General features: G+C 42.2%; 1 protein-coding gene across 1 annotated transcript in view; it reads right to left on the bottom strand.

The window, feature by feature from the left end:
- The window catches only part of LOC139011465 (adhesion G protein-coupled receptor E2-like), a 78,146-nt gene that overhangs the window by 9,666 nt on the left and 44,518 nt on the right, over window positions 1-23,962 (bottom strand). Inside the window, exons 17-22 of the mRNA XM_070416999.1 lie at window positions 23,687-23,884; window positions 23,183-23,418; window positions 16,904-16,970; window positions 16,551-16,642; window positions 15,554-15,722; window positions 15,358-15,468 (exon numbers count right to left, since the gene is read on the bottom strand). Coding sequence (XP_070273100.1) covers window positions 15,358-15,468; window positions 15,554-15,722; window positions 16,551-16,642; window positions 16,904-16,970; window positions 23,183-23,418; window positions 23,687-23,884 — 873 coding nt within the window. The remainder of the gene's footprint in view (window positions 1-15,357; window positions 15,469-15,553; window positions 15,723-16,550; window positions 16,643-16,903; window positions 16,971-23,182; window positions 23,419-23,686; window positions 23,885-23,962) is intronic.

Genomic DNA, 23,962 nt, shown 5'->3' on the forward strand with positions numbered 1-23,962 from the left:
TATATTTATGCCATTTCGATATGCTATCCACACTAACATTTTCTCAATTCAGGTATCTGCTACTTAATGTCAGTTATGCCTAAAAAGCAGATGACCACGAAACTGTCCATTTTGACTCTATAGTCCATTATTTTAAATTCCACATATTCGTGCACCAGTGGGCTCCCTTGGCCTGGCTTGTGGGATCAGGCCAAAACCAGCTCTCCTACATCTCCCAAGGGGTCCTGGATTGTGAGAGGTTGCAGGCCAGGCTGAGGAACCCCACCAGAGCAGTATCAGGGCTGGGGAGAGATGCGAGAGGTTGGCCAGCTGGGGAGGAACCTCGGGAGGGCTCCAGGGCATGTCTGGCCCATGTTGCCCAGCCCGGATCAGCCTGACCTCAGCAGCAAGCTAACCTACTGGTTGGAACGTCTGCCCCCTGGTTGTCAGTGCACGTCACAGCGAACAGTTGAGCAACCTTAGCATATCATTAGCACATTATGCTTTGATTGGTTGAATGGCAGACCAGACACTTAGCATATCAGGCTTTCATTATATAGGATGGGAAGGATTGTATTATAACTCTCCACCAATTTCCTGAAGTATAGCTAAAACCAATTAAAGATTTATGTGTTAGTAATAAAATACCATGTTAGGATATAAAATACTTAAAACATTGCTTCCTTTTGACTGCCAAATGAACATAGTTGTTAACAGTAGTTTGGTAAGAAGTCATATTTCTACTCCATTGCTCACGTTTCCAAGATGTTCTTTTTACTCCCTCAACTTTTGGAGGACTGACTCATTGTAGAAAATAACTTTTGCTTTTGGCAAAAAGTAGAAGGTCCCGACGAAACAAGTTCAGGACAAACGCACTGTAGTAGGAAATGACTGACATTGAGTGTGATGTTATGATGACCTCTCTTAGCACCAGCAATATCTGACACACACACACTTTACTTTGTTTTCACTTAGGGCACTTTTTCTACACATTGTTTTATTTGAAATCGTGTATTTAGCTCGAGGTGTAAACTTTTTCTGTGTAATCATGGGCCATGATTACAAAATATTATACTGAGAGATACACACATTTTAAAACGTTCAGACATTATCACCAAAAAAAACCCCAACAACAAAAAAACAAAACAAAACAAAAAAAAAACAAAATAAAACCAACAACAACTGCATTCTACTGTGAAAAGTTTAACCAGGGAGATAGTTTGTGGAATATACTCCTCTCTTTCTTTCTTTCTTTCTTCCTTTCTTTCTTTCTTTCTTTCTTTCTTTCTTTCTTTCTTTCTTTCTTTCTTTCTTTCTTTCTTCCTTCCTTCCTTCCTTCCTTCCTTCCTTCCTTCCTTCCTTCCTTCCTTCTTTCCTTTCTCTCTTTCTCTCTCTCTTTCTCTCTCTTTCTTTCTTTCTTTCTTCCTTGCTTTCTATTGAGGTAGCGTTGGTTAATAACATTATATGTTATAATGTTAACATTATATATAATTTGATATTATTCAGCAATTTTTCCTGAGTATCTATCTGAAGAGTATAAAAAACAAACTTAAAAAGATATGTATACCCCTATGTTCATTGTACTATTTACAACAGTCAAGATATGTAAACAATATGTGTCCATTGATGGATGAATTTATAAAGAAGATGTGGTACATATATGCAATGGAATACTATTCAGTCATAGAAAAGATTAAATATTGCCATTTGAAACATCAATCCTGAGAGTATTAGGACATAAGTGAAATAAGTCAGACAGAAAAGGACCCAAATCACATGATTTTACCTGTTTTTCTTTAATCACTCACCTTTAGTTTTCTTAGAATTGACTTGATTTTCTCTTTTCTGCTGTGAATCCATCATCTTTTACCTGGGGAAGAGATAAAACTAAAATGATGGAAATGGCTAATAAATAAGTAAGTAAATAAATAAATATTCAAGTCTTTTCTCAGTTTTTCTGGAAAATTTAAAGAAACATTCATGTACCTTTAACCAATTATTCTTGTATCACATTGTTTTATCTCTTTATACACACAAACACAAATACACTTTCACTTAATATCAAATTTACAAACTTATGTAATACATGAAACTCACATAACATAAATTAAATCATTTTAAAGTGTATGATTCAGTGGCATTTAGTACATTTGCTATATGCACTCATCTCCTCTATCTAGTTCTAAAACATTTCCATCACCTCAAAGAAGACTCCATGTTCATTAGGTAGTAATTTCCCATCATCCTCTCCAAGCTCCTGGCAACAACCACTCTACTGTCTGTCTCCACAGATTTGCCCATACTGGATATTTCATATAAATAGAATTGTCCAATATATAACCTATTATATATGTTTTTTTTTGTTTTTTTTTTACTTAGCCTAATGTTTTAGAGGGTTACTCATGTTATAGTATTGTTATTGGTTAAATTATATCCCCTAAAAATTCATATGTTGAAATTCTAACCTACAGGACCTCAGAACATGACTCTACTTAGACCAGTGGTTCTCAACCTTCCTTATGCCGTGACCCTTTAATAAAGGTCCTCATGTTGTGGTGACCCCCAATTTCATTGTTACAAATTGAAAATAATTAAAGCATAGTAATTAATCACAAAACAATATGTAATTATATATGTGTTTTCCAATGGTCTTAGGCAAACCCTGTGAAAGGGTCGTTCGACTCCCAAAGGGGTCGTGACCCACAGGTTGAGAACCGCTGACTTAGACAAAGAGTTTTTTAAAGAGGTTTTAAATTAAAGTAAGGACATTAGGGGGAGCTCTAACCCAATATGACTTGTGTCCTTACTCAAAGAAGGGAGATTAAGGTAATGTCAGCAAGATGGCAGAATAGGAAGCTCCAGACTTCCTTCCCCTCATGGACACATCAATTCACCAACAATACATGAATCTGTTTCCTTTGTGAAAAATCCAGAGATCGCTTGAGAGGATCCTGCACCCAATTGAGTAGGACACCAGCTGCATTGAAGTCAGTAGGAAAATTCATGGCACCATCTTGCCACAGGAGATGACTGAATTGTACCGCCAACATTCTAACATTTTGAGGGGCTGCCTGAGAGTGGAATTTGTCATGCCTGAGGATGAGCACCAATGGGAAAGTGCCACAAGTTGGGGGTCACTGAGAACAAAGGGAATAGATTGGACCAGCACACACTCACTGCCCATTGACCTTTCCCCACTTTAGCACAGAGGAAATGAAGAACAAATGGTGCAGCTACTGTAGAAAACAGTGTGGAGTGCCCTCAAAAAATTAAAAATGGGCCCTAGCCAAGTGTGGCTCAGTTACTTGAAGCATTGTCTGAGGCACGGAATGGTTGTGGGTTTGATTCCTGATTAGGACACATACCTGGGTTGTGGCTTCTGTCCCTAGTCAGGGAGAGTACAGGAGGCAGCCAGTGTTTCTTCCTCACAACTCTCTCTGTCTCTCTCTCTCCCTTCCCCTCTTTCTCTAAGCATGCTCTTGGTTGAGTATTAGAAAAAAAATTAAAAAATAACAATGGAACTATCTTATGACCCAGAGATTCCACTTCTGGGAACATATCTAGATAAATCCCAAACACTGATTCAAAAGAATATGTGCACCCCTATGTTCATTGCAATATTATATACAACTAGAGGCCTGGTACATGAAATTCGTGCAAGGGGGTGGAGCGGGGTCCCCTCAGCCCAGCCTGTACCATCTCCAATCTGGGACCCCTTGGGGGATGTGTGACTGCCGTTTTGGATATCCGGCAGTTGGATATCCCTCTCACAATCCAGGACCACTGGCTCTTAACTGCTCACCTGCCTGCCTGATCACCCTTAACTGGCCCCCCTGCCAGCCTGATCACCCCTAACCATCTCTGCCTTCTGACCATATCGCCCCTCCTGCCCCCCCCATTGCAGGCCTGGTCGCCCCCAACTGCCCCTCCCTGCCGGCCTGGTCATGCCCAATAGGCCCCCCTCTGCCAGCCTGGTCACCCCTTACTGCCCCCCTCTGCCAGCCTGGTTGCCCCTAACTGCCCTTCCTGCTGACCTGGTCACCCCCAACTGTCCCACCCCCACTGGCCTGGTCGCCCCCAACTGCCCCCCTCTGCTGGCCTGGTCGCCTCCATCTTCCCTCCCTGCTGGCCTGGTCGCCCCACTCAGCCTGTTTGGTTGACAGTTTGGTTTGGGATGTGACAGCCTCTGGCTGTTTATATATATAGATAGCCAAGATTTGGAAGCAGCCAAAGTATCCAACAGTACATGAATGGATAAAAGAGCTGTTGGTACATTTACACAATGGAATACTATGTGGATATATATATATCTACACTAATAAAAGACAAACATGAAAATTGACCATACCTTCGCTTCGCCTTAAGCCACGCCCACCAGCCAATCAGAGTGACTATATGCAAATTAACCCAACCAAGATGGCGGCTGGCAGCCAGGGAGCTGGAGCAAGCAGGAGGCTTGGTTGCCCCAATGATGGAGGAAGCCAAGCTTCCTGCCTGCTGTGGCCAGCTCTGAGCTCCACTCAAAGCAACAAAGTTTCAATTATAGAAGGTAAATAAATCCCAGAATAAAAAAAGACAAGAAAAAAAGGAGAGGCTGGGAGCTTCCTTCTTGGGGGGAGGGTGGGGGGGATTGGCCAGCCTAAAAACAGCCCTCAACCCCTCACCCAGACTGGCCAGGTACCCCAGTGGGGACCCCCACCCTAAAGGGGGTGTGGCCAGCCTGAAAACAGCCATCAGCCCCTCACCCAGGCTGGCAAAACCTCCATGGGGTGAGGGTCCCCACGGGGGGCGCGGGGAGCTTGACCAGCCTGCTAAACAGCCATCAGCCCCTTGCCCAGGCTGTCCAGGCACCCCAGTAGGGAGCCTCACCCTGAAGGGGGTGTGACCAGCCTGCAAACACCCATCAGCCCCTCACCCAGGTTGGCCAGGCACCCCAGCAGGACCCCTACCCTGATCTGGGACACCCTTCATGGCAAACCAGTTGGACCCCACCCATGCACCAGGCCTCTATCCTATATAGTAAAAGGGTAATATGCAAATTGATCCTAACAGCAGAAAGACAGGGAATGACTGGTCACTATGAAACACACTAACCACCAGGGGCCAACACTCAATGCAGGAGCTGCCCCCTGGTGGTCAGTGCACTCCCACAGCGGGAGCTCTGCTCAGCCACAAGCCAGGCTGAAGGCTGCCAGTACAGTGGTGGTGGTGGGAGCCTCTCCTGCCTCCTCAGCAGCACTAAGGATGTCCAACTGCAGCTTAGGCCTGCTCCATGCTGGCAAGTGGACATCACCCGAGGGCTCCTGGGCTGCCAGAGGGATGTCTGACTGCCAGCTTAGGCCCAATACCCCAGGGAGCGGGCCTAAGCCAGCAGGTGGTCATCCCCCGAGGGGTCCCAGACTGCGAGAGGGCACAGGCCGGGCTGAGGGAACCCCCTGAGTGCACAAATTTTTGTGCACTGGGCCTCTAGTGTGTGTGTGTGTGTGTGTGTGTGTGTGTATGGAAATCTTATCTTTTACAACAGCATGTATGGACCTGAACATTATTATGCAAAGTGAAATAAGAAGACAAAGACCGTATAATTTCACTTATATGTGGAATCTATTGAACAAAATAATTTAGCAAAATAGAAACAGAAGCATAGATACTTAGAACAGATTGACAGCTGTCAGAATGGAGGGGTTTTAGGGAGCTGGGTGAAAAAAGGTGAGATTAAGCAAAAAAATAGATACATATGACATATAAACATAAAGAAAAGTATGGTGATAGGAAGGGAGAAAGGTGGGTGGGGGGAGGTGGAGGTGGGCAAAGGAGGATAAATAGATGCAAAGAGAATTTGCTTTGGGCGGTGAGCACAGGATGCAGTGTGCAGATGATGCTTTATTGAGTTGTACACTTGAAACCTGTCTGTTTTTTAAACCAATATCATCCTAAAATTCAACAAGAAGTTTATAAATACTGCACCTCAGGAAATTATTCAGAACTGAACACAAGAGAAAGCACATGTAACAGGTTTAACACAGGAGTGGCATGATTTCATTTGTGTTTTAGAAGAATCCCTCTGACTTCTGTGTAAAGAGTCATTGGAAGGTGACAAGAGTAGGAAAGGGTAGTCAGGCAGAAGGGAATTGCAGTGGCACAGACATGAAGATGGCAGCCTGGCTCAGGAGGGGGTGATGGAGACTGAGCCATCTGGGCACATGAGGGATATACTGAGAAGATAACAACAATAGGGCTGTATAATGGCTAGGTTGTAGGGGGAAATAAGATAACTGTGCAGTAACATTCAGGTTTCAAACTTGTGCAAGGGAATGGATGTAGTGCCAATCAGAGAGGGAAAGACACCATGGAAAAGGATGGGATTAGGGTGAAGATGGAGGGTCATAAATTGGAAGGCTGAGTTTAAGGTGCCTTGGTAATATCAAAGATGTCAAGTAACTGGAAATACTCCTCTAGTTCTCAGAGCTAGAGAAATGTATGTGGCCATCATTTGCATCTATATGGTGACTGACCCTAAGGAATGAATTCTATTGCCTAGGAAGAAAGAATTTAATGAGAATTTAAATTGGTGGAAGCTATAAAAGAAACAAAGGGAGTAAAGCTAGAGATAATGGAGAAAGACATGGAGGAAGGGCATGTAAATAGATTCTAGACAGGATAAGGATGGAGTGTTTCATGAGAAAGAGTGATAAATAATGTAAGAAGTTTCTGGAAAGATTTTAGGGGCAAAGAGATCATTGTAAACCTAAGAGATATTTGCTTTAGTGGAATGATGGAGGAAAGAAGCCAACATACATGAATTGAGGGAATGAATTTAAGACAAGGAAAGAGTGACAAAGAAAAGTCAACTCTTGTTGGTAGCTAGAAGGAAATGGTAGGCCAAGTGGTACATGTTTGTAACATGGAAAAAATCAAACATGTTGCTACAACATTTGGAAGAATGCTTTTTAGATGGTGAGGAAAGAATGAAGGGGATAAGGGTGGGAGAAAGACAAAGAGGGAGGAGAGAGAATGTGTGAACAATAGTGTAAGAAGAATTGATAAGGCAAGAATGATGGGATTCAAAGTGAAGGTGAAAGTTGTCTTCAGAGAGAAGGGAAATGGTGTGAATGATATGGCAATGTGGAGAAGGTGCTTGCTAATTTATGTGTGTTCAGAGGGTGCACTTCACAGAGTGATTGCAATGACTCAGATTTTCTCTGTGGAATATATGGTACGAATATTTGCTGAGAAAGTGAGAGGGGGTAGAAGATTCAACTGTGAAACCAGTGCTTGTGGAAGATGAGTGAACAGGTGAAAGTTATACAGAACTTCCTGGGGGTATACTAGACTTCTTTTTTAAAAATTTATTTTAAAATATGTTTTTATTATTTGAGAGAGTGAAGAAGGTAGAGGGATCGAGAATGAGAAACATTTATCAGCTGACTCCTGCATGCTCCTTACTGGGGATCAAACCCACAACTCAGGAGTGTGCCTGTGGGGAACTGATATAGGGTTAAGCCTCGGACTGACCTGTGGGCAAAGTCATAAACAATTCCCAGCTTAGAGAGCACAGTCCTCTTAGCATAATTAGGCTTGACCTTGTATAAAGCTCCCTAGATCTTACTCGGGAAGCTAATGGGCTGAGGGAAGTGCAACAAGAACAAAAACAAGTGAAACTTACAAGAACAAAAACAAGTGAAACTTACAACAGTGTAACTTACTGTGTAACTATGGAAACCACTACCTTGTTTACCGCTCACTATAAAATAAAGGCTCAGCTTGCCTTGGGATCTTTTCTCTGTGGCCTCAGCCAGGCACAGGGAAGATCCACGGAGACTGAGGAAAGCTAGAGAGTTCTGAACGCTGTCTCTGTGTAAAACATTCTTCGCCGACTCCGTCCACACCTTTGGGAACCCCTGGACCCGTTGGGGCTGGACCCCAGCATATGGCGCCCAGACAGGCAGAACAGGATTCTCCTAGGTAAGCCCCCCATTCCCCTAGGTAAGGCCCCTGCACTCGGGATGGATAGGACTCCACCATAGGAAGAGGGTGGATAATTTTCGCCGACTCCGTCCACACCTTTGGGAACCCTTGGAACAGGATTCCCCTAGGTAAGCCCCCCCCCGCCCCCCCCCCCCCCCCGCACTCGGGACGGATAGGACTCCACCGTAGGGTGCTGCAGACCCCCCTATAGAGGATAAGTAGGGTAAGTGGGTGGATAGTACAGAACTTAGTTTGAGAAGATGTGCCATACTGAGTCTAGAAGAAAAAAGACTCCGTATTGATCTTTTAAAACATATGCTTGCTAGCAGAGAAGTTAAGGTTACTCCCAGTTAGACGGAATGTTTTATACAAGAAGTATGTCCATGCTTTTCTGAGGAAGGAAAGGTGCCGGAAAGGTAAATGTAGAGGCACAGGAGAAGGTAGGCCCAAGGAGCCTTATCCTTAACCCCACTACAGCCTTTCCACCCCGGGAAAGTGCAGGATTGGCAAGCTCTCCCTGGGGTGATAGATCAGGACTCAGGTAATAGTGGAAAGCACCAATCCTACTCTTAAAATGGATACAAGAGAGCATTTGGGGTTTTTCTTTTTAATGCCTGTTTTGGATTGAGTAAATGCATTTTACTTGGTTTTAACACCTCAAAGTTAGCTCTTCGGATCTGTAAGTAGGCTGGGAACGTTTTCTTAACCAGGCTAACGGGGCAGGATTTGGCTTTAAAAAAGTAAGAAACTTTATTATAGACTATTGATTTGCATGCTTAAGGAGTTAAAGTTTCAGAAGGTAATCTCTTACAGTTTTTGCATGTTATTATAGAACATAACCCTTGTTTTCTTGAAAAAGGTACATTAGATCTTAAGAGTTTTCCAAAAAGTTAATCAGAACTTTGGGGAAAAAAAATAGTGCCATGGTCACCTCAATGTGGTTTCTTGTTCAAATTAAAATCTTAATTTATATTTGGAATTTCAAATCTGGAATAAGAAATGAAACCCTGCTGCAGAGTCCGCCTCTGGTGTGGAGAGATTCAAAGGTGACAGGAGAGGGCAGAGTTTTCGGCTCACCCGTAAAAAGATTAGTTTTGTTAAAAAATTACCGGAGAACATCTTTTGACAACCAAACTTTGGCTAAGATAACCTTGGGTGCTAGCCATGACTTTAGAAAGCGAAATAGGAAATAATTTAAAATGTCTTTTTCTATTAAGCATGACTTTGGGAAAAATACGCCATCTGAGTCATTTGCTGAAACTTCCCCCAAAGCAGGATTTGGGGGAAGGGAGGGGAGCACATGTCGATCCAATATGGACGCCCCCTCCCCAACTATTCTAATTGAAAAGTTTTACAAAATTTAAAAAATGCGTCTGGGATTTCTGTGCACGTGTAAAGAGAAAAACTGGCTTGGAACTAACGCGCGCATCGTCCGATTTTGGACATTTAGATAGAGTTTTGAGCTGAATTCTCTTTACAAATATACAGAATAAAACCCAAGACTGATTATTTCCTAAGAAAAAAAATGGTGTATTTGACCCAGGGAAGAAATGCAGGCTGTTTCTAGCAACAAGATTGGTATTTTTTCATAATAAAGTGATTTTTGAAATGTTAATAAAGCCTGTTCCAAAGTTAATCTTAAAACCTCGAAAAATTCAGTAAAATTGTCTGTTACAGAAAATTTACCAAAGTAACTGCCTTAAAATAATAATTTAGGTTTGAATCTCAAGAATTATTGAACTATATCAATTATAAAAATCTAAGTAGCCCAGGTAAAAGACTGCTACGCCCTTTAATTAAGGTTGGCTTCCCAAAGCAATTTCTAATGGAGGAAAGGCTAGCCTCCCTTCCCCCAACAGAACAAGCAGGTAGGCAAAAATTTCCCAACTGTGGCAACTTCTAAGGACAGGCTTGCTTCCCAGTTTCCCATCCTTGGGAGCAATGGCAGCCCAAGGCTTTGGGAGTTTGCTAAATTGCTAAATCTGCCTCATGAAAAATCTAGAGGACAGAATTAAATCTGTTGGTTGATTATGTCTTGTATTTTTGAAGTTTATTCTTAAAAATGTTACTGATAGAGAAATGCTAAATATTTAACTTGGCAGCTAAGAGTTTCAAGTTCTGGTTAAATAAATTGGGAGAAATCATATAATTATAGTAAAATTTCAACATTTGTCTAATTGAAAAAAGAGGATAAATTCTGTAATCCCAACCGAAATTCTTAAATACAAAGATCAGTTTAAATTTAATTGATATCTCTTAATAATTATAAAAGGTATGTAATCTTTAAATCATATGTACACATATATATTTGATGGTCTTTCAAGTTAGATTTCAAAACTATAACCAAGGAATGACTTTGAGACATTTCACGGGCCCTGAAATGTTTTCAAAAGTTTATTCTCTCTTCTTAAAGGATTTTTTAATAAAGCCAATTTAATATACTTGAAATCACATGGAAAGCTTTATCAAATATAAATTAATAAATATATTTTAAGTTTTTGCCTCTAAGAAAGGGCAAAACAAGTTATTTTGTTTGATATTTCTTAAAATATAGCAGTAGAATTTTAAGATGTAATTTAAAATAACAAAATATCCTCACCGCTGCATTTTAAATTAGGCTGGAGGTGAGGCAGCGTTTGCACCTCGTGAATCAGACATAAAACTTTACTAAATTTACTAACTTTATTAAAAAAGTACCTACTATAAGAAGCCAGTATCTTTGTAAGTAATTGAATCCTAGTAAAGTAAAATTCTTCTAAAAAAGTTACTGAAGGTTTCCCATGAGCCCTCTGTATATGCAAACAAGCCGATAGGGAATGCTGTTTAAAAATATTATCTTAAAATTAATAAAAAGGAGAAATTTTAAAATTTTGAAATATCTTCCACAAATATTTATAGGATAATCTAATGATTTGCTGTTAAAATACCAAATCTGAAAGAACAGTCACCATAAATGTTTAATGACTTTGACTTGAAATACATGGCCTTGCGGCACTATCAGTCAACATCCAGGAAGTAAGCCTATAGGTTACTTAGTGTAAAAGAAAAAGATTTCTTTTTAAATTGAAGTTCTCCAAGTTTACCCAGCAGGAGGAGGACGAGCCAGACAACAAACAGCCTGGAGACCACCTGGGGCATGGTAAAGAAGACTGTACAGAGAACGTCTTTCTTGCCATGCTAGCAGTAATCATTTGTATGGTAATATTACCTAGGGCAAATGTGGAAGTATTTCAGACTTATGCTCCTGACCCTTCATGGGTAAGAACACTTATGTGGGCTGATCCTTCCAGGAGGACCACAGCTGGGGCAAGGAAGCATATGGACAAGGTATTATTACACAGCTGTTGCCCCCCAGCTTCCCTTTTGTATGACTCCAAATCAAGCCACTGCTCCCTTGTGTGTAAAATTAAAAAGAGAGGTTTTTGGCCAGCCTGGACCCCAAAGAACGGGGAAGAAACGGCTCAAGTACATGTATTATCTCTACTTGTTCCAGGGAAAGGTGCAGAAAATATAAGTATGGTAAGGCACCCCCCCACACACACTAAGCCTTTACGTAAATGGTCTTATGTATGGAATCCCACTGAGGAAGAAGTTAATTGGCAAGACTGTTATAGTAATTATCCTACCACCAGCAAACTTAATAATTTTTTTCTTTATAGACTGGAGCCCTTATGGTTCTCTGTATAGTAACAACCGCACCCTTAAATGGAAAGGGAATGCATCCTATCTATATGTTGAAGAAAATCACTCCATCTCATGGAGGAGAATTTGTTGGGCCTCAATTACAACAAAGTATGCAGTGGAAATTAGCTGCTGCACTTGCACCTATACAGAAATTATAGCTCAAATAGTTCAATTTTTGCTTTACGAGGAACTCTCAATAAGACAGTGTTTGCTACTGCCTGTGTGTTTGATCCGTTTGTGCTCCTATCAGGCCCCATTCAGATGCATCTTAATGTTACAAGCCATCTGTATGAGGTGTCATGCACAGATTGTACATTATCCCATTGTGTCAATTCTGTTCAAAAGAACTCCCTCATGATTTTAAAACAACCAGCTTTTGCTTGGGTTCCCACTAACTTAACTGAACCATGGAAATCTCATCAAACCTACGAACTTTTGCATGATCTAGTAAAAAATCTAAAAGACAAAAAAGATTTCTTGGAATGTTAATTGCAGGAATCTTTGCCCTCGTAATGTTACTTACTTCTGTGGGCATTGTGTTTCATCTATGGTACAGACTGTTCAGACCTCTCATTTCATACAACAGGTCAAGGAAAATGTAGCTAAGAGCTTGTCCATACAAAAAGAAATTGACAGCCAGTTTAAAATTGAATTGCCATGGCCTAGAGCAAAGAATATCCTTACATGATATTGTTCTACAGTGTCATTATTGTACATTTATCCCAAACAAGCTTACAAACTAATTCTTTGAATGTCTGGCAGAAATTTAATAAGGACATTAAAGGATTTAATCCCTTCCACTGTGTGGAAGGCCCCCTGGGAAGGCACTTGAGCATTCTATATTGACCTCTCTTGCCCTTTTTGTCAAGAGGGTCCCTCTTCTCACAATCCAATTGCCTACAGCTGTTGCCTGAGCTCTGTTCATGCTGAGGTTGGAGCCTCATGGTGGCTGGTGCCGTGGATCTGTCTCTCGCCCAATGGCATGAGTTGGGCCCTCCCTGGAGAAGAAACCTGGGTTCCCCAAGATATGTGCGATGCCGGGGCCCCGCCAGCTGGCGAGGGAATCCCAAGGCAGTTGCCTGGCCAAGGCAGTTGCTGGGCGTGGAGGCCACAGGGGCATAGGCTACCAAGGAGACAGAACTGAACCTCACATCACCCTGCTTGGCCCCGGAGGATGGCTGGTTAGTCAAAGACGGGTAAGATTCCTCGGGGAGGAACAACCTAAGACAGGCACAGTCACAGAGGGGCCGGCAGAAGAGAACTTGGGGGTCAACAGAGGTGGAGCACAGATCCTCACCCCCCCAACTATGCAGGGGCTTGAACACTCGCCCCTTCGGAGGGAGGTCTCCTGCCCCCATGGCTGCTGCGCTTCCCACGTCCAGCCCAGATCGGGACCCAGGTAACAGAAAGAGACTTGGCCCAGCTGAGATCAGTACCAGACAACAGAGACTTGGCTGACAACAGCTACCCTATATCTACATCCAGCCTAACACCAGGAATGCTCAGGGCTTTCTCAAGGATGAAAAATAATCCTTTCCATTAATATTTACAGTGTAAACTAAGATTGTTGTTAGAATATTAAATTTGACAGTAAAATAGCGGTCAAGTTTTCAGATTAATTAAAATTGGCTCAAGAAGTATTAACCAAAATTTTCATTTCATAGAAAAATTGCTTAACATGCAATGAACCTAAAACAGTCATATTTTTGTGCAAAAAATTAAAATTTAAAGTTATCTAGACTGCATTACAAAAATTTTCCAAAATCCTCCTCATAATTAAATCAAAAAAGGGGGGATAGTGGAAAAATACCATGTGGAAAAATACCATGTAAGGAAAAATATCCTGTAACTACATTACATCTAGAAAAAATTTTTTTATAATGCTAACAGTGAGACACACAGGAAAACACACATGGTATCAAAATAAGCCAAAGGAAAATCATTTGGGCAAATATAAAAAGGACCCCAAGTAAAAATCCCTTTATTAACCTTCGGTCGAGAATATGTTTGTATATTTTCAGAAAACAACTTCAAGACCATGTGGATTCCTGCAACAGAGAGGAATTACCAGGAATGCTCCAGCCATGGAGACAAAAGGAAAAACAATCCAGAGATGGAGGACGCTGACGACACTTTGCCATGCTAGCAGTCAGCAGCTGTGTGTCGCTGCAGGTTGCCCAGGATCAAACCAGAGAGGGTCGGACCTGCATTGCCACCATTTGTCCACCATCCAGAACTGAAATATCATTGCTGACATGTACACATAAGGAACTGTCGGACATTGAAACTTGGACTCAGAACTGTTGGACGTTGAAATTGGGACTTAAAACATTTTTTGTTTTTGAAATGTTATGCATAAGTTTTAAAACGTTTTGGGTTTTGCATTGGCATTGTTTTGTTATTGTTTTAATAGCCAGAGTTTTGTTCTTGATGCTTAAGTTTTACTGTCACTATGGTAGCTTAAAAACTCTCATTATAGTAGCTTAAAAAATAAAAAAAGGGTGAGATGTGGGGAACTGATATAGGGTTAAGCCTCGGACTGACCTGTGGGCAAAGTCATAAACAATTCCCAGCTTAGAGAGCACAGTCCTCTTAGCATAATTAGGCTTGACCTTGTATAAAGCTCCCTAGATCTTACTCGGGAAGCTAATGGGCTGAGGGAAGTGCAACAAGAACAAAAACAAGTGAAACTTACAAGAACAAAAACAAGTGAAACTTACAACAGTGTAACTTACTGTGTAACTATGGAAACCACTACCTTGTTTACCGCTCACTATAAAATAAAGGCTCAGCTTGCCTTGGGATCTTTTCTCTGTGGCCTCAGCCAGGCACAGGGAAGATCCACGGAGACTGAGGAAAGCTAGAGAGTTCTGAACGCTGTCTCTGTGTAAAACATTCTTCGCCGACTCCGTCCACACCTTTGGGAACCCCTGGACCCGCTGGGGCTGGACCCCAGCATGTGCCCTGACCAGGAATTGAACCAGGGACCTCTTGGTGCATCGGTCAATACTCAACCACTGAGCCACAGTAGGCAGGCAGAGTAGGCTCCTTTAAATGGGAAAGAAGACGCAAGGGGTTTAATGGAAGATGGAAGAAGAGGTGACAAACTGTAAGTAAAAGAACTTTCCATGTCTAAAATTTTTTTTAAAAAGTACTTGGTAAATCTAAACCACTGGTGGTTCTTAGTAATTATTGCCATGAATTATCTCATGCAATGATGGCTTTTTCTTCCTGGTTTTCCAGTGGATGGAGGGTGCTGAACATATCAAGCAGCCTCCTTAAGTCTAAATTGCTAGCTAGCACTTATTTCCATTTATTACTTAAACATGTACATCATTTAATCCATTTTTGCTTTTTTGTTGTGTGGTGCTGAGTGACTACGAGATAGAGGTAGATAAAGGGTAAGATAATGTGGGTCTGAGTGCAACGGGCATCCATGATTCAGATCATTGATTCTTGCTTATGTAGCTAACCATGCATGGCACAGTGCAGTTGTTCAATAAGAGTGCTAATGTGTAAAAGTCAAGATGAACACTGATCCTCAGGAGTAACAGCAAAATATATATATTTTCTAGGTGATACCATTGCGAATGGTTAAGGAATCAAAGAGTAAATTCAGTGGGAGCCATCCTAGGGCATCACCTGCTATATACCCAGGTTATCCAGTGTGTTGGGCATGAGGTACTCTATCAGTTAGTGAAGTGCTCTGGGAACAATGCATGGCCTTACCACACTGTGTTTACGGGCATCCGACAGGAGTCCGGTGGAGACGGTGTATTGCTCAGACTCTGCTTTGATTTTCCTGACACCCTTCCACCATTTCCTGTATTGCTCCCGGACCTGCAGAGGCAAAGCATGCCCTGAGTCAGCTCACTGAGAGGAGTGTGAATGGAAAGAGTCCTGGGTGGGAGGTGGACAGTGGTACCTGCTGGCTGAGGAGACAGTACACCAGGAAGATGAAGACGCCCTGCAGGCTGTTGATGATGGTGAAGAGATAGGCCATGGCGTGAGCAGCTGGGCCCACCTGCAGGATTCCCAGACACCACGTGCAGCCCAAGATGAAGAGCTGAGCTATCGCTTTAAATGTCAGCATCCTTGGTAGGAGGAGAAGAGAGGCCCATATGCACCCAGAGCAACAGGATCAAGGCCATTCTCATCTCCACCCAGTGAATGCTCCTGCCTTCCCCTGTGGGTGATGAGTTCACAGACAGACTTGTGATCAGCTTTGACCTTTACTGTCAATGATTCTCCACAATAGAAATGCTACTTGGGTCCAGGACGGCATTTGGATTGAATTGAGTAGGGTTGTGACAGTTCATAATGTAAGTTCAAAAAAAAATTCGATAATGCTCCATGTTGATGCCTAATTTTATCTAACCAACATTACCGAGTATGTTCTGTGCATCAGGCTGTGTGCTAGAACCTGGGCATTAAAAGTTACAGAGGCAAGATTTCTATTTTCATAAAGGTCACAGGCTATTCTAATGACTAATACAGCGGAATAATGACATGCAAAATGTAGAAGGGATACTGGAGAGGGGTGAGAAGGAGCCTGACTGAGAGTGGGTATGGAAGTGTAGACTGGGTTGTGGGAGGAGTCACAGATTTTTCTAAGTGAACACAGGTTCGTTGTACTTTTGCTGTAGGACTGCTGACAAAAGGCCAAAGAATGTTTATCAACCAATGCCTATTCCTCCTGTTGCTGACGGAGTTACAAGGAGATTAGAGACAGAACACTGTGGCCGGGAAGTCAACAGCCCACCACTGAATCCAAGCTGGCTGCCATTGGAGGTCAGCTGCATCTCTTTACTCTGGGTTCCCTCAGAAGACCCCGAGAAGGGACGCCAGGGCTGCTGAGGCACATGGATTTGCTCTTGGGACCACACATGTCTGTGGGGTTGTCACCCTCTTCTCCATTTTACCTTGTGTTCTTGAGGGTGGACACATCACTGTTGAGTGAAGAGAGTTTGCTTTTTAAAATCCAGAGGGTCATCAGAAAGAAAGCTAGATTGACCTTCAGGAAAATACACAAGGTTTAGTGAATAACATTTTAGTTTGTTATCTCTAGTCTAGCCCGTCCAACAGAAATTCCACAATTAAGTAGTTTTCATATTTAGTAACAGTGTTAGAGGTTTTAGTTTTCGGAGGAGTCTTAGAAAACCAAAGCAAACCCAAGACAACACAGGGACATTCTTGCTCATGTCATTCTCCCGCCTCCTTATAAGTCTAATGACCCTCAGCTGAGCGTTAAGGATGCTCTGATGTCATCACTCACAAAGAGGATGGCGCAGACTGGTCCAAGGAAGCCCCATATAAATCCCTTTTCTGGTTGGAGCCAGCAGCTAAGAAAGAGAGAAAATTAAAAATGCATTGGTCCTTAGAAATGTAGAATAATTATGCAAATTCATTCATTAATTCATTCATTAACAAACATAGTGTCTCTTCTGTGATATGCTCTGTGGTTGCCTCTGAAGATACTGTCGTGAAGAAAGTACACATGGTCTTCAATCCCACACATCTCACAGACACACAATGAGGCACACTGCAACAACAAAACAGAAATGGGAAGCTAACACTCTATCCACTGAGCCAAAGCAGCTAGGGCTGAGTTTTTTAAATTATGACTTTTTTGAGAGGTAGCTTACATACCATAACATTTACCCATTTAAACTGTACAGTTCAGTGACCTTTAAAATATTCATAGAGTTGCCCTAGCTTGTTTGGCTCAGTGGATAGAGCATCGGCCTGCGGACTGAAAGGTCCTGGGTTTGATTCTGGTCAAGGGCACATGCTCTAGTTGCAGGCTCAATCCCCAGTAGGGGGCATGCAAGAGGCAGCCAATCAATGATTCTCTCTCATCACTGATGTTTCTATCTCCCTCTACCTCTCCCTTCCTCTCTGAAATCAATAAAAATATATTTCAAAAAATTCATAGTGTTGTGCGATCATCACCACAACCTAACTTTAGAACATTTCCAACTCCTCTAAAAGAAACTCATTCATACTAGCAGTCACTCCTCATTCCTGCTTCCAGGCACCCTACCGCCCATAGCCCCACAGCATCATTAATCTACTTTCTGTCTCTATGGATTTGCTTATTTTGGACATAAATGGAATCGTACAATACATGGTATTATATGACTGGATTCTGTCACCCAGCATGTTTTCAATCAAGGTTCATCCATGTTGCAGCAAGTTTTTATGGCTGAATAATATTTTTTAAAATTCTTCTTCTTATTTTTGTTGTTATTACTCACCCGAGGATATTTTCCCATTGATTTTTTTAGGGAAAGTGGAAGAGAGAGGGAAAGACAGAGAGAAACATCGATGTGAGACAAACACTTCGAGTGGTTGCCTCCTGCAGGCGCTCCAGACCAGTGCCTGGAAGGAGTCTGTAACCAGGGCACGTGCCCTTGATGTGAATTGACCCAGGACCCTTTGGTCCGCAGGCCAATGCTCTATCCACTGAGCCAAACCAACTAGGGCTGTTTTTTTATTTTAACACTTTAACCTAATCGCTGTGATGTGACATCTCATTTTGATGTTTTTGATTTTCATTTTCGTAATGACTGATGATGTTGAGCAACTTTTCATACACTCACTGTTCATTTACATATCTTGGAAGAAATGTCTATTCAAATCTTCTGTCCATTTTCATTTATTTATTTATTTATTTATTATTTATTTAAATCTTAATTTAAAAAAAAAAATATATATATATATATTTATTGCTTTTCTACAGAGAGGAAGGGAGAGGGATAGAGAGTTAGAAACATCGATGAGAGAGAAACATCGATCAGCTGCTTCCTGCACACCCCCAACTGGGGATGTGCCCGCAACCAAGGTACATGCCCTTGACCAGAATCGAACCTTGGACCCTTCAGTCCACAATCCGACGCTTTATCCACTGAGCCAAACCAATTAGGGCTAAATCTTAAATTTTTTAAAAATTGATTTCAGAGATGAAAGGAGAGGGAGAGAAATATAGAAACATCCTTGATGAGAGAGAATCATTGATCAGCCCCACACTGGGAATCGAGCCTGCAATCCGGGCATGTGTCCTGATCTGGGAATCAAACTGAGGACCTCCTGGTTCCCAGGTCTACCCTCCACCACTGAGTCACACCGGTCCTCTTTTTCTTTTGTCCATTTTTAAATTGGATTGTCTTTTGTTATTGAGTTGTTCCACCTAATTTTAACAACAGTGCTAAACAGAAGTTCTCCTGTGATTATAGGTTTGTAACTGTAGTGTAAAGGGCTTAGTTAAGTCTATTTCTTAAGGTTTTACTGTGCCAGAATTTACTTTTGATCCACATGAGTGTAAGAACAGGGGTGGGCAAAAGTAGGCTTACAGTTGTGTGTATGTGAAACAGTTTATTCTTGGTTCAATTATTTATTAATTATTGTATTATTTTCCATACCAATAATTATAAACCTTCTTTTGCCTACGCCAGTACAGAGGACATCTCAGGTCAATGGAGAGTGTAGTAGGACATTGAAATACACACTGAGAAAAATGTAAGCCGGAAAGAACTGATGTGTCCAGGAAGGAATCTCTCTAGAGTTGAGCTGATGCAGGCGCACGTAAGTTTGAGCAGCATGTTGTGGGTAAGAGTGCAGCTTCTGCGAGACTGACTTCCTGAATGTAAGTGTGCAGACTTGCTCTCCTTCTAAAAACAACAAATGCATAAGCAAAACAACTAAGACCAGTCATTTCAAAACTCTGACAGCTACCCAAAGCCTCAGAACGAACTGAAATAGTCTCTCCGAGAGAAACTACCGAAGCTGGGTAAGATTGGTGAGGAAGGACTCTGTGGTGTTTCAACTCTGAACTCTTTTCACTCCTTCTCTCCCCAGCTTAGTGGTGAGGCTGCCAGAAGCTGATAGCATTGCAGACAGCAGGGAGATCTGACATTTTTGGAGCTTCTTTGAGAGCATCATCATTATCCCCAGAGCACAGTCAGTATTTTTTTTTTGACCCTGTAGTTCTCCAGGAACCCTGTATTCTCCAAATTTGGTGTATATTTTATTCCACTGAAAGCTCATCTCAGTGAGAGACAAAACAGCCTGCCCCTAAGGCATTGCCAAAATAATAGCAAATGCCTTTCAATAACTTTGCTAACTGCCCTAAGGGTGTGATTTCAGGTGGTGTCAACAAGAACTTGTCTAAGGCCCTGGCTGGGTGGCTCAGTTGGTTGGCATACGGTTCCAATGCACCAGGTTTGCGGGTCAATCCAGATCAGGGCATATACAAGATTCAACCAATAAATACATTAATAAATGGAACAAAAAATTGATCTCTCATTCTCCCTCTCTCTCTTTCTTTCTCCAACCTCCTCATTTTTAAAAAATACATATTTGTATTTTTGTTGTTGTTAATCCACACCTCAAGGATATTTTCCCATTGATTTTTAGAGAGAGTGGAAAGGAGTGGGAGAGGCAGAGAGACAGAGAGAAACATCAATGTGAAAGGGCCACATTGATTGGTTGCCTCCTGCATGAACCCGCAACCAAGGCCTGAGAATCTGCCACCAAGGTAGGAGCCCTTGAACTGAATTGAACCTGGGACACTTCAGTCCTTGGGCTATCACTCTATCCACTGAGCCCAACCAGCCAGGGCTCAACCCCCTCATTTGTATGTCTTCTTGGGAGAAAGGTCTATTCTGGTCCCCATTTTTTATTTGGATTGTTGTTGAATTGTATGAGTTCTTTATATATTTTAGATATTAACCCCTTTTCAGAAGTGTTGTTTGCAAATACCTTCTCCCATTCAGTGGGTTGCCTTTGGATATCTATCCAAAAATTTTTAAAATATTTGTTCACAAAGTTATGTGCATGACTATGTTCATTGCAGCATTATTCATGGTGGTCAAGACATGGAAACAACCCAAGTGTCCTTTGATAGATGGTTGGATAAAGGAGATTTACTTATTATATACAATGGAATACTACTCCGGGATAAGGAAACATGAAGTTCTGTCTTTGTGACAACATAGATGGATCTTGAGACTATCATGCTAAGCGATACACTTTAGACAGAAAAAAAAAAATCAAGAATCCTATGATTTCATTCATATGTAAGATACAAAACTGAAAGCAAGAAATGAACAAACAAGACAAGCAAACAAACAAAAAATCATAGACACAGACAGTAGTATGGTGGTTACCAGAGGGAAAGAGGGGTGGGAGGAGGTAGTAAAGGGTAAAGGGGAAAATATAGGTTGATGGAAGGATATTTGACTTTGGATGGTAAGCATACAATGCAAATTATGTTTACAGATTATGTATTATAGAACTGTACACTTACAACATATATAATGTTATTAACCAATGTCACCTCAATCAATCTAATTAAAACATTTTAATTTTTGCATGTATGTTTATAGCAGCATTTTTCATAGTAGTAAAAAATGGAAAAAATAAAAATGTTTGTCATCTGTTGGATGGATAAAAAATGTGATATATCTATATAATGGAATATTATTTACAAAACAACAATACCAGCAACAACAATTCCGGGCGAGGCTGGAAGCTGCAGAAATGGCCTCAATCACAAACGGGACTCCGTAGCCCACAGGTCATGATACTTGCTACAACGTGATGAACCTTGAACACATCATGCTAAGAATCCAGTCACAAAACACAGCATTTATGATTTCATTTATGGGATCATCCAGGATAGGCAGATCCATGGATTAGTGGTTGTCAGGGGTTGAGGTATGTGGACTGTCAGTGATATGTCAGTGGTAACAGGAAGGAGGACTGCATGATATTGTGTACAAGATTTCTTGCTTTTTGTTGTTGTTGTTAAACTTCATCCGAAGATATTTTTCCATTGATGTTTAGAGAGAGTAGAAGATAAGGGGAAAGACAGAGAGAGAGAAACATTGATGTGAGAGAGACACATTGGTTGGTTGCCTCCTGAAAGCATGCCAACTAACTGGGTCCCAAACGGGGCTGACCAGGGATCAAACCTGCAACTGAGGTACATGCCCTTGACTGGAATCCAATCTGAGACCCTTCAGTCCGAGGGCCACCACTCTGTCCATTAAATCAAACCAGCTAGGGCATGAGGTTTTCTTTTGGGATTTGAAATCATTGTGAAATTTGATTGTGGTGATAGCTATACCACTCTGTAATTATTATGAGAACTCTTTAGAGGTACGTAAAATGTATTTCAAAAAGAAGTGAAAACATTAAACTTAGTGTAAAAAGCTGACAATAAAAGAGTGCAAGCTCTGGAGAATGACTCCCTTGATTTGAATCCCAGCTCTGCTACTTACTAGCTGTCCCCCTTTGGGCATTTATTTAAACTCGGTGCCTCTATTGACTTATCTGTAAAATGGGTCAAATCACAGTGTCTAGTTCACAGTATTGGTGTGAAGACGAATTGTGTTAACTAATATAAAAATGGTTAGAAAAGTGACTGGCACAGCCTGGCTGGTATGGCTCAGTGGATTGAACATCATCCCATGCACTGAGAGGTCGCTGGTTTGATTCCCAGTCAGGACACATGCCTGGGTTGTGGGCTCCATTCCCAGTAGGGGGCACACAGGAGGCAGCCCATCCATGTTTCTACTCTCTCTTTTCCCTTCCTCTGGCTCTAAAAATCAACAGGAACATATTTTTTAAAAAGAGATAGAAAAGTGCCTGGCACAGTCCAGCTTGCGTGGCTCAGTGGTTGAGCGTCGGCCTATAAACCAGGAGTTCATGGTTTGATTCCCAGTCAGGAGGTCACAGTTCGATTCCCGGTTTGTGGGCTCAATTCCAAGTGTAGAGCGTGCAGGAGGCAGCCTATCAATGATTAATGTTTCTCTCTCATCATTGATGTTACTCTCTCTCCCTCTTCCTTTCTCTCTGAAATAATTATTTTAAAAAGTGCCTGGCATAGAGTAAGCACCATGTTAATCTCAACTATGTTACAATCTATAGTTTAGATTATTTAAATCAGCTCTATTTTTCCAAACATAAATTAGGGACAACTTGTACTATTTGGATAAAGAGGTAGGTTAAATTGTTTATAATGATATCCTAAGCACCTTTTTTCATGACACCTTTGTTATTTTAAGGAGCGTTTTAGAGATATTCTTCTTAGTTATTATAAACTAGAGGCCCAGTGGATGACATTTGTGCACTGACGGGTGTCACTCAGCCTGGCCGGTGCCTTCTCGAAGTCCAGGACCCCTCGGGGGATGTCCGAATGCCAGTTTAGGACCACTCCCCTAAGCTGTCAGTTGGACATCCCCTGAGGGGTCCTTAGCGCTGCCATGGAGGTGGGAGAGGTCAGGAGGAGGGTATTGACCACCAGAGGGCAGCTACTGCACTGAGCATCTGCCCCCTGGGGGTCAGTGCGCATCATAGCAACCGGTCATCCTGCCATTTGGTTGATTTGCATATTAGCTTTTTATTATATAGGATAGCCATCAGAAAGATGCCCTAACCATCAGCACTTATTGTCTCTATTCATATGATCTGTCATAATCAGAATGCTATGTTGGTTTCACAAAGCCATGCTCCTGGGGAAGAAGAAAAAGAAACGGGAATTTGCCCTTACCGAGCAGGTGTTCCATAAAGGTGAGGCCTGGATGCTGCAGAAATGGCCACAATCACAGCTGGGACACCGTAGCCCACAGGGAGCATGAACTTCTTCATGAACCTGCTCACATTGGAGTAGTTGACCACTGTCAGGTTGCGTGTGGTGAGAAAGAGGTGCAGGCCCTCCAGCAGCATCCAGGTGAAGGAGGCCAGGTAGAGATAGTGTAAGGCACCCGCGATGATGGCGCACAGCACCTGGGGAGGAGTGAGTCACCAGGTGGGATTGTCAGGGTGGAGCATGGCCCCAGGACCTCTCCTATACCTTGGCATTTGGGAGAACTCTGCTGTATATGAAGGAATTGTCAAAAGAAGGTGTGATTTCTTGTTGGGTCAGTCAATGGGAAATTGGCTACTTACCCCACTAACCTTTCCCAAACCCAAAGTCATTTTATTAAGGTGTCCAATGCAAGTGTACTCCTCATTCCATGGTCAGGGCATGCTTCCTTTGGGACAGTGTCGGTACCTTAGGCTCAGTTCTGTCGATGGCCGTGAGGAAGAGCAGGTGGGCCAGGAAGAGGCAGAGTGAGAGCTGCAGGTGGAATGAGGTGCTGGTGTTCTGGATGGCTTTGCACAGCAGGAAGGTGAGGGCCGCCAGGAGGAGGCACAGCAGAGAGAGGCTCAGCCCCACGTAGGTGATCACAGCCAGGGCGGGATCCTCCTCCTGGGACCCAGCAAAGAGGAGAAAGCAGTCACACTCTCCTAATCTGGGTTAATGACCCTTCTACCATTTTAAGTTTGG

The sequence above is a fragment of the Myotis yumanensis genome, unplaced genomic scaffold, assembly GCF_028538775.1.
Source record: "Myotis yumanensis isolate MYYU_CA2020_CCGP unplaced genomic scaffold, mMyoYum1.0.hap1 SCAF_5, whole genome shotgun sequence".
Taxonomy (NCBI): Eukaryota; Metazoa; Chordata; class Mammalia; order Chiroptera; family Vespertilionidae; genus Myotis; species Myotis yumanensis.